At 34.3% G+C, this 13,904-nt stretch overlaps 1 protein-coding gene across 3 annotated transcripts in view; it reads right to left on the reverse strand.

The window, feature by feature from the left end:
* LOC145266412 (uncharacterized) overlaps positions 1–13,904 on the reverse strand; it is a 792,722-nt gene that overhangs the window by 18,596 nt on the left and 760,222 nt on the right. For 2 of the 3 annotated variants that reach the window (XM_080122077.1, XM_080122076.1), the window contains one exon: positions 9,968–12,151. Coding sequence is in view for 1 of the 3 variants with exons in the window: in XM_080122078.1 (XP_079978204.1) it covers positions 7,451–7,640 (190 nt within the window). In the remaining 2 variants the exon portion in view is untranslated. Of the gene's footprint in view, positions 1–7,450; positions 7,641–9,967; positions 12,152–13,904 lie in introns of those variants that run through there. The other variant, XM_080122078.1, reaches the window with a different exon arrangement.

The raw sequence follows: 13,904 nt of genomic DNA on the forward strand, positions 1-13,904 counted from the left end.
GACTCTCGGACTGAAGACATCTCCACGCGGCATGGACTAATCCCTGACTACTCTTTAGGGATGCCACACAACCCACCCGGGCCTTTGGGCCCAGAGTTCAACGAAGACAAGAAGATAAAAAATCCAAATGATAACTTCAACTGCACATACATGAATTCTCCTTCTCGCACCAGACTTTCTAATCTAAAATCGATAACATTCAATTATTTTTTATAAGTATCTATGGTATTCCTTTTACTACATACCTTGTCCAATGTGTGTGTGTATGTATGTGTATATATATATTTTTTTCTTCTTAGCTTGACTTCGCAAACGGAGATCCTATGAAGGGGGCTGTCCATGTCGACTTTTACTACATACCTTGTCCAATGTGTGTGTATGTATGTATATATATATATATTTTTTTCTTCTTAGCTTGACTTCGCAAACGGAGATCCTATGAAGGGGGCTGTCCATGTCGACTTTTACTACATACCTTGTCCAATGTGTGTGTATGTATGTGTATATATATATTTTTTTCTTCTTAGCTTGACTTCGCAAACGGAGATCCTATGAAGGGAGCTGTCCATGTCAACTTTTTCTACATACCTTGTCCAATGTGTGTGTATGTATGTGTATATATATATTTTTTCTTCTTAGCTTGACTTCGCAAACGAAGATCCTATGAAGGGGGCTATCCATGTCGACTTTTTCTACATACCTTGTCCAATGTGTGTGTGTGTGTGTGTGTGTGTGTGTATATATATATATTTTTTCTTCTTAGCTTGACTTCGCAAACGGAGATCCTATGAAGGGGGCTGTCAATGTCAACTTTTTCTACATACCTTATCCAATGTGTGTGTGTATGTATGCGTATATATATATTTTTTTCTTCTTAGCTTGACTTCGTAAACGAAGATCCTATGAAGGGGGCTGTCCATGTCGACTTTTTCTACATACCTTATCCAATGTGTGTGTGTATGTATGCGTATATATATATTTTTTTCTTCTTAGCTTGACTTCGTAAACGAAGATCCTATGAAGGGGGCTGTCCATGTCGACTTTTTCTACATACCTTGTCCAATGTGTGTGTGTATGTATGTATGTATGCGTATATATATGGACACATGCTCCTAACTTTAACACACATCCATAAACAGGTCTGTCTAATCTTTCATCAACATCTTTACACAGGAATTCTTCACAATACTAACCCATTTACATATTACAAGTCATACTAATGAAGATTAGAAAGTTGTTTTTTCTTATTTTACAGGACGATCACGGCCTGTGCAAGGATACACTCAGACATATCGAAAGTTGGTATACCAACTTTTGATTCTTTCTCTACATACGATAAATGTTAACCTTTTTGTTATTTTGCTCAATTCTACTTTTAGAGCACTGTTTGCTATTCTATATCTCAAACGGACACCTATGACTGCTCTGAACATTTGCGTGTAGGAACCATCTGACCATTTTGCATGTTCATTGAGGATGAGACATTTAAAAACACAGAGTGTGTGACATAGTGAAACAGGTGCATGATCTTAGATATCTTGGTTTGTGGATTGTAGATATATAAAAAGGAGATGTTCATTCAAATCAGGTTGCCATCGAAGGTGCTAAACAAGTTAGATGAGATTTGGAAATCAAAACTGAAAAGGGAACTGTGTGAATAAAGAAAGTTGGAATAAAAAAAAAAGCTGGACTCTTACAAATAAAAAAAAACAAAAAGCTGGACTCTTACAAATAAAAAAAAACAAAAAGCTGGACTCTTACAAATAAAAAAAAACAAAAAGCTGGACTCTTACAAATAAAAAAAAACAAAAAGCTGGACTCTTACAAATAAAAAAAACAAAAAGCTGGACTCTTACAAATAAAAAAAACAAAAAGCTGGACTCTTACAAATAAAAAAAACAAAAAGCTGGACTCTTACAAATAAAAAAAACAAAAAGCTGGACTCTTACAAATAAAAAAAACAAAAAGCTGGACTCTTACAAATAAAAAAAACAAAAAGCTGGACTCTTACAAATAAAAAAACAAAAAGCTGGACTCTTACAAATAAAAAAACAAAAAGCTGGACTCTTACAAATAAAAAAAACAAAAAGCTGGACTCTTACAAATAAAAAAACAAAAAGCTGGACTCTTACAAATAAAAAAAACAAAAAGCTGGACTCTTACAAATAAAAAAAACAAAAAGCTGGACTCTTACAAATAAAAAAAACAAAAAGCTGGACTCTTACAAATAAAAAAAACAAAAAGCTGGACTCTTACAAATAAAAAAAAACAAAAAGCTGGACTCTTACAAATAAAAAAACAAAAAGCTGGACTCTTACAAATAAAAAAACAAAAAGCTGGACTCTTACAAATAAAAAAAACAAAAAGCTGGACTCTTACAAATAAAAAACAAAAAGCTGGACTCTTACAAATAAAAAAAACAAAAAGCTGGACTCTTACAAATAAAAAAAACAAAAAGCTGGACTCTTACAAATAAAAAAAACAAAAAGCTGGACTCTTACAAATAAAAAAAACAAAAAGCTGGACTCTTACAAATAAAAAAAACAAAAAGCTGGACTCTTACAAATAAAAAAACAAAAAGCTGGACTCTTACAAATAAAAAAACAAAAAGCTGGACTCTTACAAATAAAAAAACAAAAAGCTGGACTCTTACAAATAAAAAAACAAAAAGCTGGACTCTTACAAATAAAAAAACAAAAAGCTGGACTCTTACAAATAAAAAAACAAAAAGCTGGACTCTTACAAATAAAAAAACAAAAAGCTGGACTCTTACAAATAAAAAAACAAAAAGCTGGACTCTTACAAATAAAAAACAAAAAGCTGGACTCTTACAAATAAAAAAAGGAAATCTGAATAGGGTTCATGTGATACCCAATTTCCATGAACAGCGTTTATTTAAAAGAACTTCCCATCTGTGGAACCCAGTACCATGGGACTGCTTCCCTGCAGACAACAAATACTTGTCAAACCGTCCTCTTAATTACTCAAAATTCTCATTTCACATTTTATCTTCTTAGTCCTGTTACCATATTAACATCCAACTGAGAATCTCATTTACCCTTATTCTCGAACGGCTTTTGGCTTTAGAAATGGTGACTCATTAGCATAAACGCATCAAGTACCAGTCTTGTTTCCTTTTGTGGTTCAACTTTGCTTTGATTAATAATTTTGACTCACCAAACCAAACCAAACCAAACCTAACATTATTTTAATGATATTTGGAATTTTTTTAGAGGGGGGGGGGGGTCCTCGTATTTGCTGCAATTCGCCTTTGGACAGAAGACTTTGAAAGTTCTGTGTTTAACTTGAATGCTTCAAAATATTCTTATCAAAACAAGCCGAGAAGATAAGGTCCTTCTCCACAAGTGAAAAATTTACTTTCACCATGACTAATGTTTGTGCAAAATTTCAAAAACATCCAAGGCGTGGTTATTGAGAAAAGTGCAAACAAATGAACGGATGAACGCTTTGGGGGTAATTTTACCCATATAATGCTCTCTAGGGGGCAACTAGAGTTATCCCTGAAAAACTATTCTGCCAGAAATTTACTTTCACCATGACTATTGCTTGTGCAAATTTTTTTTTTAAATTCCAATGCGTGGTTATTGAGAAAAGTGTGAACAAACGAATGAACGAAGAGGAATGAGGTCCAATCCCTCCTTTGTCAGGGGTACCAAAAAAAAAAAAAAAAAATTATGACAACATTGTTCTGACGCAAATAAAACACACCAACTCATAAATCATAAAGTTCATTTGTGAATCCGACTCAATAATCCAAATCTAGATTTGCAGAGATGACAGTAGAGAAAGGCCTGTTCTATATTGCAGCCAAAAAATGTCTAACGTGCACGAAGGAACTTGTTTTAAAGAACAACATTTGCAAGAAACACTAATACAATGCACACCTTAGAAAATTATGTCAAGTCTGCAGTAGTTTGTTTGGCAGTGTCACCATTTTTTTTTTTTTTAGGGGGGGGGGGGAGATAAAAAAAAAAATTATATATTTTTCTTCTGGTGATAATTTCTCCACAAACACCTGTAAAATATGCACCATCGTTGCTTTTAGGAAAGCAGCATTCTGCTCTGTGGAACAATCGTCCAGAGGGGATCATGAAAGGGACTAGCAAATCCAGGTTTAAAGTGAACTTAGACAAACCTTTAGACTTGTACGCGGATATAAATGCCTTCCACATATTTATTTACATTATTTTTTTATCAAATAGATTGGATATGATCATCATTCAACTGTCAGTCTATCCATCCTATTAACCATCATCCTCAAGTGATTTGGCCTTGATAAGTGATGATTCATCAAGTTTGGGTCTCTGCAGACCATTCCTTCATCAAGGAATGGTGAAGAGACTTTTTGCAATTACGTACAAAGAGCGTCTCCAAACACTAAATCTCTTCACATTGAACAGTGGAAAATGTAAGGAGACTTGATTCTGGCATACAGCATCATCAACAGAAATTTAAATCTATTTCTTCAAGAGTTTTTCACCAAGTCATAGTCTTCTATGTGAAATATATACCACTGTCGTTTTCGTCTCAATCAAAAAAAAAAAAAAAAAATTAGCAGCATTTTTTGCTCCATGAAGTCAAAGCAGCCTTAGGCAAACATTAAGACTGGCTTATATGTGGAGATAAATGTCTTCCATCTGTTTCTTTGCATGGCTTGTTGCACTATGCTTTTTTTTTTTTTGCCAAATAAATTTGATTAACATTCGACTGTCAAGCTATTTATCTTATTAATCCTTATCTTCAAATTATTTATTTCGGAGACTGAATTCTTTGTTTTGTTTGGTGAATAACACAGTAAAACAAGTTAAGCATGCATGGTCCCCCGTGAATGCGCAGTGAACGAAGCATAAAAAAAAATGACTAAACTTAGCACTGCCCCCCCCCTTAGCCCAAAAAGTGCCCAAGGCCTTAAAGTATTTGAATTTGAGTTCAGCACCATGCAAAACTGATAAATAGAAATACATAGAAAATTTTGGACAAATATGGTAAAATAGTCCCAAAAATGGAGTGTTTTTATTAGCCCTAAAACAGCCCCCCCCCCCCCCAGGGAACAGCAAGAGTTATCGCAAAGTATAGACAAACAAAATTATATAGAAATCAGTTAGTTACAACTTTTCAGAAAGTTTTATAAAATTCCAAGGCATCAATTTTTTTTTTAATAAGCACAAAAGTGTCAACTCGAAAGGTGCCCCTAGGGGAGCAACCGGTGTTTTCTCAGAAAATCCATTCTGTTACTTTTTTACTCATATCACGTTTAATGTTTGAACAAAATTAAAAAATTCCAAGGCGTAGTTATTAAGAAAAGTGCGAATGGATAAACAGACAAAGGTGAATTTACAGGTCCGCCCTCCTTTTGTCGGGGGATCAGAAAAAAAAAGAAAAGCAACATTCTCAACGTAGGTAACTAGGATATTGACAGGATTCTCCATGCTTATCTACAAAGAGTGGCTCCAAAAACTAAATGTATTATAACTTGAGTCACGGATGATGCGAAGAGACTTGATTCTGGCATACAACACCATCATCGACAGCAATTGAAACCTTTTGAGGAGTTTTTTTACGCAGCGCAATGGCACCTGCAAAAGATGTACCATTGTTGCTTTCAGCTCATTAAAACCGTGAGACTTTGGAATTCTTCCCGGGTCTCCTGCTTCCCTGACTGTACTGACATGCAGAAGTTCAATTGTAATGTGAACAGACATCTTGTTGCTCAACTTCCTACATAGTATCTCTGTTGATTTGGTGCCAAATAGTAACCTTTTACATCCAAATGGCAATCTGCCTTGTTTGAGGTGAATAACATATAAAAAAAAATGAGAAAGGCAGCATTTTTTGTGTTGCAGAAGAATTTCGGATTCTGACAACATATTAATATTTACAGCAGACTCAAAGAAACATTCAGACTGTATGTGAATATAACTTCCCTTGCTCTTTTAAAACATGAAGTGTGTTCAACAGTTGGTGACCAGGATAATGACAGGATTTTCCACACTTTTCGTACAAAAAAGTGACTCCAAAGACTAAATTCCAGGATACAGAATCAAAAATTAGTAACAAAATACAGTGATGATTGCAACGTCTTGTCAGACAAGTGCCACTCCCTCAGAGACTTAAAATCCAGGAGCACAAAAATGACTTCCATCGCCACAGGACTATTTTAATAGACAAATGTCTGAGGGAGTATCTATACACAGATGATGTTACAGAGTCTTAGCGTTGTACGACAGCTAAGTCTCTCTCTCGGTCCAAAATGTTGAGATCCAGCAACAAGCAAGAGCAAGGTAGCCAGCAACAAGTTAAACTGCAGACCAGCTTAATGCGGGTACAGGTTTCCCGCTTTATGGTTTTTTAAATCAGAGATTTGCTTCTCCTAGAAAGGCTGCCTTCACCACGGCTTACGGGAGCCCTCTCCACCCCAAAATACAGTACAATATCCCACACAAAATACAGTACACTATATAATACACATGTATATAATCAAATAACATCATAAAGCAGGGCAAATACCAAAGCCAAAGGCTGGAAAAACATCACATTTCACATCGTAACCTGAAAAAAACGTATCCTAGGACCACTGGGGTTCTACCGTATTTCTCATTTGGACAATGGAAGATGCAAGGAGACTGGATTCTGGCATACAACATCATCAAGAGGAGCATAAGTATATCCTTTGCAGAGTATTTCAAAGTTATGGTCTTCACAGCAATTTATAAAAATCTATCACTGTCACTTTCAGTTCAGCATTCTCTGTCGATGGTTTGGCTCCGTGGAACAACCTAGCATGGAAGATTGTAACGATGACTAGCATATCCAAGTTTAAAGTGGTCTTGAATAAACATTCAGACTGTATGTGGATATGTCTTCCACCTGTTTCTTTGTAAGGGTTGTTTCACTTTGCTATTTTTTTTTTTTTTTTGTAAAATAAATTTGAAATTTGATATGATTTTAAGTAACGCCTCTCGATCAGAAATTAGAACAAAATCAGTAATCATATCAGAATCAGAAGCGTAGAACAGTATTTTCGTTTCTGAATTTTTGAGATGAGGATTGGTTATTTGTATTATTATTCATCGGACTACTGTTCTCATATTGAGTGTGATTTTTAAAGGGTTTCGCTCAAAATTTTGTTCAAATTCCAGAGTTCGACAGAAACAGTCCCGAGTTCAACAAGATACACCCGAAGAAGGTCGGAGGTTACATCGACCGAAAACGTTGTGAAAATCACACTCAAGATGAGAACAGTCGTCCGATGAATAATACAAGAATTGGTAATTGTATCGGAATCGGTGAAAAATGTCAAAATTGTCCCATCACGAGTAAAAGAAAGAAGAAAAGAAGAAAGTGACGAGGGAACAAAAGGAAGAAGCAGAAAGCAATGAAAACAAACAAACAAAAAACCTCAACAAGTTGTGTTTCTTTGGTTACTTACTGAGTCCGTCTAAATTTCCAGTTTGCAGCCAGGGTAGAAGAAGAGGAGATCCATTGCCGTCTTGCAGCTCTTGATACCAACAGTCCAGTTGAGGGGTGCACAGTGCAGGGTGCCCATACAACTCCGAAGGGATTGACAGCTCTCGCTTTTCTGTGTTACTGGAGTAAATTGGGAGTCCCACCGCTGCCGTCTGGTGATAGGGAGATGAAACTCATTAGAAGACTGTGGGGGGTGGGGGGTTAGGGTAAGAGTAGTAGCAGTATAATGGCAGTAGTAGTAGTAGTAGTAGTAGTAGTAGTAGCAGTAACAGCAGCAGAATGGTTGTATGTTATAATAGCAGTAGAATGTTATGATGGTAGTTATGATGGTGGTGCTAGATGAGAGGACACCATCCCACTTTAAAAATGGTATGTTTTCTTTTTTCATTTTTTTTTTTTTGTGTGGGTTATTGTCTGCATTTTCAGGGTGTCATTCAGCAGGCATTACAAGAAATAAGTAAACTATCAAAATACTTATATATATATATATATGTGTGTGTGTGTGTGTGTTTAATTAATATATATGTAGATGTTAGCGTGTTTAATTAATATATATATATGTATGTGTTTGATTAAACATTTTTTTTTTAATTTATACTATTTTTGTTAAAGAGTACAGCCAGCTTGTGTTGACTCAATCTCTTATAGATCTGTCCAGAGTTGCAGAAAAAGATTTTTCCTAGCATGAGATTGGAAAAGATTAAGAAAGGTGCCAGAATGTCTCTCCAGACCAGAAACCATCTTCACAGAGAGAGAGAGAGAGAGAGAGAGAGAGAAAATGAGGAGGGGAAAATTGTAAAGACAGAATTCTTTAGTAATTTTAAAGTAAAGCTATATTATAAATATATACAGCACAATCACATTGAGACATTGGTTCTTGTCAGATCACTAAAGTTAAGCAACGGTGAGCCTGGCCAGTACCAGATGGGTGACCATTTGGGAAGGTCAAGCTCTGTATGATTTATCGTGTAGAGTCGTAGAAATTTCCCGGTTGGTATCTAGGGTGCGCTTAACTCATTGTGGGGGGGGGGGGGTTAGAGATGCACCCCCAAACCAAGACAGAAAGCAACGGGAAACTACCGTGTTTACTTGTCTTCCGAGATTATCATGACTCTACAATTTGGAGAGCTGTGGTCGCCGACGCTGTTTAAAACAGCAGAGCTGCTGCATGCATGCATATAATAAAATCACTATAGCAGCACCACACTCTTCCCGGTAGGAGAATCTCTGGAGACACAGAAATTATTTGTTCAATAAGTGCGATTAATGGCACCATCTTTAAACAATTCCAACTATAAAATTTGAGCAGATCCACAAAAGACCAAGTTAATACAAAATTGCATACTCTTTAACAAAAAGTTTATATATATATATATATATATATATATATATATATATATATATATATATATGTGTTTAGTATTTGCTTCAACAGTGCTCAATATGTTGGTAGAGCTTAGTAGTAGTATAAAAATATATTTATGGTAAGTAAGCTACACAGAAACATTCAGGTTTCATTCCTGGGATAAAACATATTAGACTAATGACCCCCTCCCCCCATCCCACCTCTAAGAATAAAACCGACTTTTCAGTATAGCTGACCATAAATATATTTTCATACTACTATATATATATATATATAAATGTAAAAGTACATTTTGGCAACAAACCTTCTTTTATACATATTTGCTTAAAGATGGACAGTGATCAAGTAGTGTTGCTACATGAGTCTTACATTTCAAGGAGCCAGGCTTTTGTTAGGAGTATGGCCTGCAAGAACTGGCTAATGATTTCTTCTCTCTCTCATAGCTTACGGCTAACACGTAAGCCATCATTAAGGGGTCATTAATTTAATTAGCAAGTCGTGCATGACTTCCTGATTTGAAAATTATTGTCGTAATGATGCCAGATTATAAATAAGATTATGAAGAATTACCATTTTTACTGATTTTCTTTGCTCTTGTAAAAAGCTTACAAACGAATGGTCGAAACATTGAGTAATTCGATCTTTTCTCCATTTATAATTCATTATGAAGTACAACAAAACGATCCTAGCAAAGAGAAGCACTGGTAAATCTTTGGGTTTTTTTGGCTAAAAAACATCAAGAAATCCTTGACAATGATTATAGTTTTAGCCAAAAGCCATCAGATAGAGAGAAAGAGAGACAAAAAATTATTGCATGGCACCTAATGAAATCCTAGCTCTTTGAAATGTGTGCAAGAGAAGGCTTACTGTTCAAATATACCTGAAATTTATAAATATATGCATAAAGAAATGAAAAAAGGAGAACCAGAAGTAGTATCAATATTTCAACTTCATATATCGAGATAAGAGATAAGAAAAGAAAAAGCAAAAGATGTAGCAAAATCTAGAAAGATAGAATTTCTTAATTTTGCTACATTTCAACTTTTCTTTCCTTGTCTCACTCTTGATGAAGCCTTCGAAATGTGAAGGTGAAATATTGATACTACTTTGACTTTTTCTGGATTTTCTTCTTTTTTTTTTTATTTATTTGCATTTTTGTTACATGAATTTCCAATTTATTATACATACATATATATATGAAGGTGGGGAGGGTGAGGTAAAGTTTCTTTCTTGCTCTTTTTCTTTCTTTCTTGTTAAGATTAAAAATAAAGATTTTTTTTTTTTCCTTTTCCATTGTTTGTTGACCAACATCCTGCCAAAGTTACCATTTTCTTTTTTCTATTTTTTTTTCAAATATTAAAAAAAAATTCCTTTCTTCCTTTTTTTCTATTTATTATTTCACCTGTCAGTATCTTTTTTGTTGTTATTTTTTTTTTTAATAAATTCTTTTTTTGTTATTAATTTTTTTTTTTTCTGGGAAAGTTATTTCCGTTCCCCAGCACCTCAGTATCGTTTATTTTTTTTTGAAAAAAAAAAAAAAAAAAAGTGAGCAAATATACATACACACATAAATGTAGAGGTAAATAGAAAAAGCAGACAGACCAACTTATACAATCAAATAAATTCATTTTGGTGAGATATTTTCTCATGCATTTAATCTCTACTATCAAAAAGACTGCATTAGAAATGAGTGAAGGAATGCTATTTTTTTAATTTTTACAAACATGAGACAAGAAAACAGAGGGAGGAGTCAGAACAAAGATAAAGAAAGAGATAGGAAAATAAAAAAAGAGGAAAGGAATCTCATGTTATTTTTTAATTTACAAATTGACATGGATATTTTAGAAAAAAAAAAACATATGGGGAGATCTAATATGCTGGTGAGAATGAAAAAGATGTTTACAGAGAGAGGAAAAGGCAACACTTAAAATTTTTTTTTTCTTCTTCCCCTTCTTTTCTAAAACGTTCATGCTGTTTTGCGAATAGCATAAGCCCCGTTCATTGGATCTATTTTCTCTCTCTCCTTCTCTCTTTCCATTTATCCTGCCCCTCCTCCCCCTCATGTCTGCCATTTTGAGTTAAGATTTGACAATAAAATTCCTTTACTCATTTCTGATGAAGCTTTATGACAATAAAGACGAAATATAAAATAAAAACCTCACCATCAGTTGATATGATCGTTTTGTTTGGTCGATCCACTTTTTTTCATTCATCTTGACATTTTGTTTGGATTTTACTCAAACGTTTTAGTGTATGCGTGTGAGTTTATATATATATATATATATATATATATATATATATATATATATATATATATATATATATATACACATATATATATTATTAATAATAATCAGATATCTTTCAAGTTTTAAGCTCAATGGATGTTAATTTTTTTTAACACCAGAGCATGTATAAATAAACAATATGAAGTTAGATTTCAATGACCAAGACTTTATTCATCTTTCAAAAAAAAAAACAACAACAAAAAAAAAAGCTTTATCGGCTGTTTCATTGATAAACGAACAACAATAATATAGAGTTATATATCCTAGAGTTTCCAAAAAAAAAAAAAAAAAAAAGTAAAAAAAAGTCGTGTCTATAAACCATCGGAAAAGAAAACCAAAACGAACAACATTCACATAATATAACTATGGCATTCACAATGTTGATCTCATCTTGCTGGTTTGAACCTGCTTTTACAATATAAGTGTTACCATTATTCTATTTTTTTTTTTTTTCTGACATTTCTTAGAGACAGTTCTTTTTTTTTTGGGGGGGGGGGCTTTTTTTCTGAAGAGTCACACTTATTGAAAATACAGGATATATAACTCTATATTATATTTGTTCCTTTTGTCAACGAAACATTCTGTAAAGTACCTGTGTTTTTGTTTTACTTTTTATTATTATTTTTGAAAGGTGTATAAAGATATGGTTACTGGAATCTAACTTATATATATATATATATATATATATGTATATGTGTATGCATATGTGCATGTGTGTGTATGTGTTTGATGTCCGGCCCACTATTTATTGTTAAGGTGCAGTTGAGTGTATAGTTCTCTTTGACAGATGGCTATTCATACATATCGGTCAGTCAATGGTCGGTCAGTCGGTCAGTCTTATTGGTTGGTGCTGCTTCCAGGTTGGTAGTTGTAGAATTAAGTAGTAGAAGTTCCTGTCTCCATCTTGCCGTATCTGCGCGTGTGTGGCCAGCTGGTGCACATCTTAGCGTGCTTACTGCTTCAGCTCGTGCACCCCTGCTGTAGACGTCGTAAACGTGCCAGGTAGCCACTGTAACAGGAAGAGGGGAGCACGTTCAGTCCAAGTCCACGACGGATGGAGGAGACAACGTAGTAGTAGTAGAAATAGTAGTAGTAGTACTAATAGTTACAGAGCCCAAAAATAGCCCAGGTAAGTTCCTATTTATGGTTTATAACAACATAGTTGCTATTATATAATAATTCTAGACTAATTAACTGTTTTTACATACAAGACTTACATATTGCAGTGAATAGCCGATATATGTTTATGACAATTCTCATCTTTGATAAATTTTTCAAATGAGATTAGAGAAAACAAATTTTTTCCTTATTGTGATAATCCTCAGTAACTGCAGTAAATGTAATCATTTTAATTTTATGTTACATAAGTTTCTGTTTCTATGTAGAAAAGCAATATTTCAAATTTTAGCAAAAATAAACAAGTATTTGAAAAAAAAAACCCCAACTTTTTTTAATCTAAGATTTAAAAACTTTTGGCACAAGTCCAGAGTTCAACCTAATTAAAAAACAAAAATAAAGAGGAATTAATATGGTGTACATACCCATCACAGAATAAAAATGTCATATTCTAAAAATCAGATAAACTGGTCAAGTAGTTTTATTTTTAGCGAAGAAAATCAAATTTAAAGTGAGACCATTGTGTCTTAATTCGCCATCTATGATATCAAAGCGAAAATGCATTTTTTTCGTATATCCGCCAAAAGCTTTGGGGAGTGGGGAGGGGGGGTCACTCGGTGGGGTCACTCTTTCTTAGAACTTTTTATATACTCCCTAGATTATAATATCTACGATTTACAGAACGAGGTCATCTATATCTTTTATTTCAGCAACTTTTATTATGTTACAAAATTCGCACTGTGATTTCATTTTCTCTACTATCATGACGTGATGTTTGACCTAGAAAACCACACGTTCATGTTCGTTTAACCACCTGCTTTTTTAAACGTTTAATTTCACCCTTCTCACTTCTCTGCCCTCGTAGCGTCGTGGTAAGTTATCAGGCTTCCTTTTCCGACTTCACCTCAAGGCTTCGGGTTCGAGCTTACCTCCCTACAAAACCTTTTTTTTTTTCCTTCTACACCTACAAACATCTGGGCAATGCCAGTCACTCTCGTCTATTATATAAATCTCACCTGTCTGTTTAAATGTATGTATGTTTGTACGTCTGCCTAAAACTTTCGACAGAGGCAACAGCCACGAGATTGGTATCGTTACAAAGCTTGACCCTTCGGACGACAAATATCGAAAAATTGGCTGAAAACATTAATCCTTCACCCTCAACTGGGCAGTTTTCTACAAGGAGGGTCGTTTTTTATGCATCGCCATTTTTGCAAGTCATCATATCGATTGGGATGACTTTACTAATTTCAACATTCCAAACTTCTGGTTGCGTCATGAAGTAGGAGTCAGTTTTTTTTTTCACTTTCTTTCCCGCCTTCGCATCATGGGCTGAAGCCTGCCTACCTGCTACCCCTTTTTTTTTTCTTTTGCTCAACACACACCTCCAAACACCCGGGCAATACCGGGCACTCTGCCTAGTATTTAATAAAGGAAGGCAATTCAATTTGAACTACGGAGATCAAAATTAGCTTTATAATGACTGATTTACTATTAAAATCACTAAAAACTTAAAAAATGATTTTCTATAAAAAAGAAACAAAAAAACCCACTACTTAATCAATTTGCATGATTTTTAGAAATTTTACATTTTTGTTCCTTGATTGGCATGTACAGCATAAAGATTTTTCTGTGTTTTTTTTTGT

This window comes from Euprymna scolopes, chromosome 41 (assembly GCF_053919585.1).
Source record: "Euprymna scolopes isolate OS-2025 chromosome 41, ASM5391958v1, whole genome shotgun sequence".
Lineage (NCBI taxonomy): Eukaryota > Metazoa > Mollusca > Cephalopoda > Sepiida > Sepiolidae > Euprymna > Euprymna scolopes.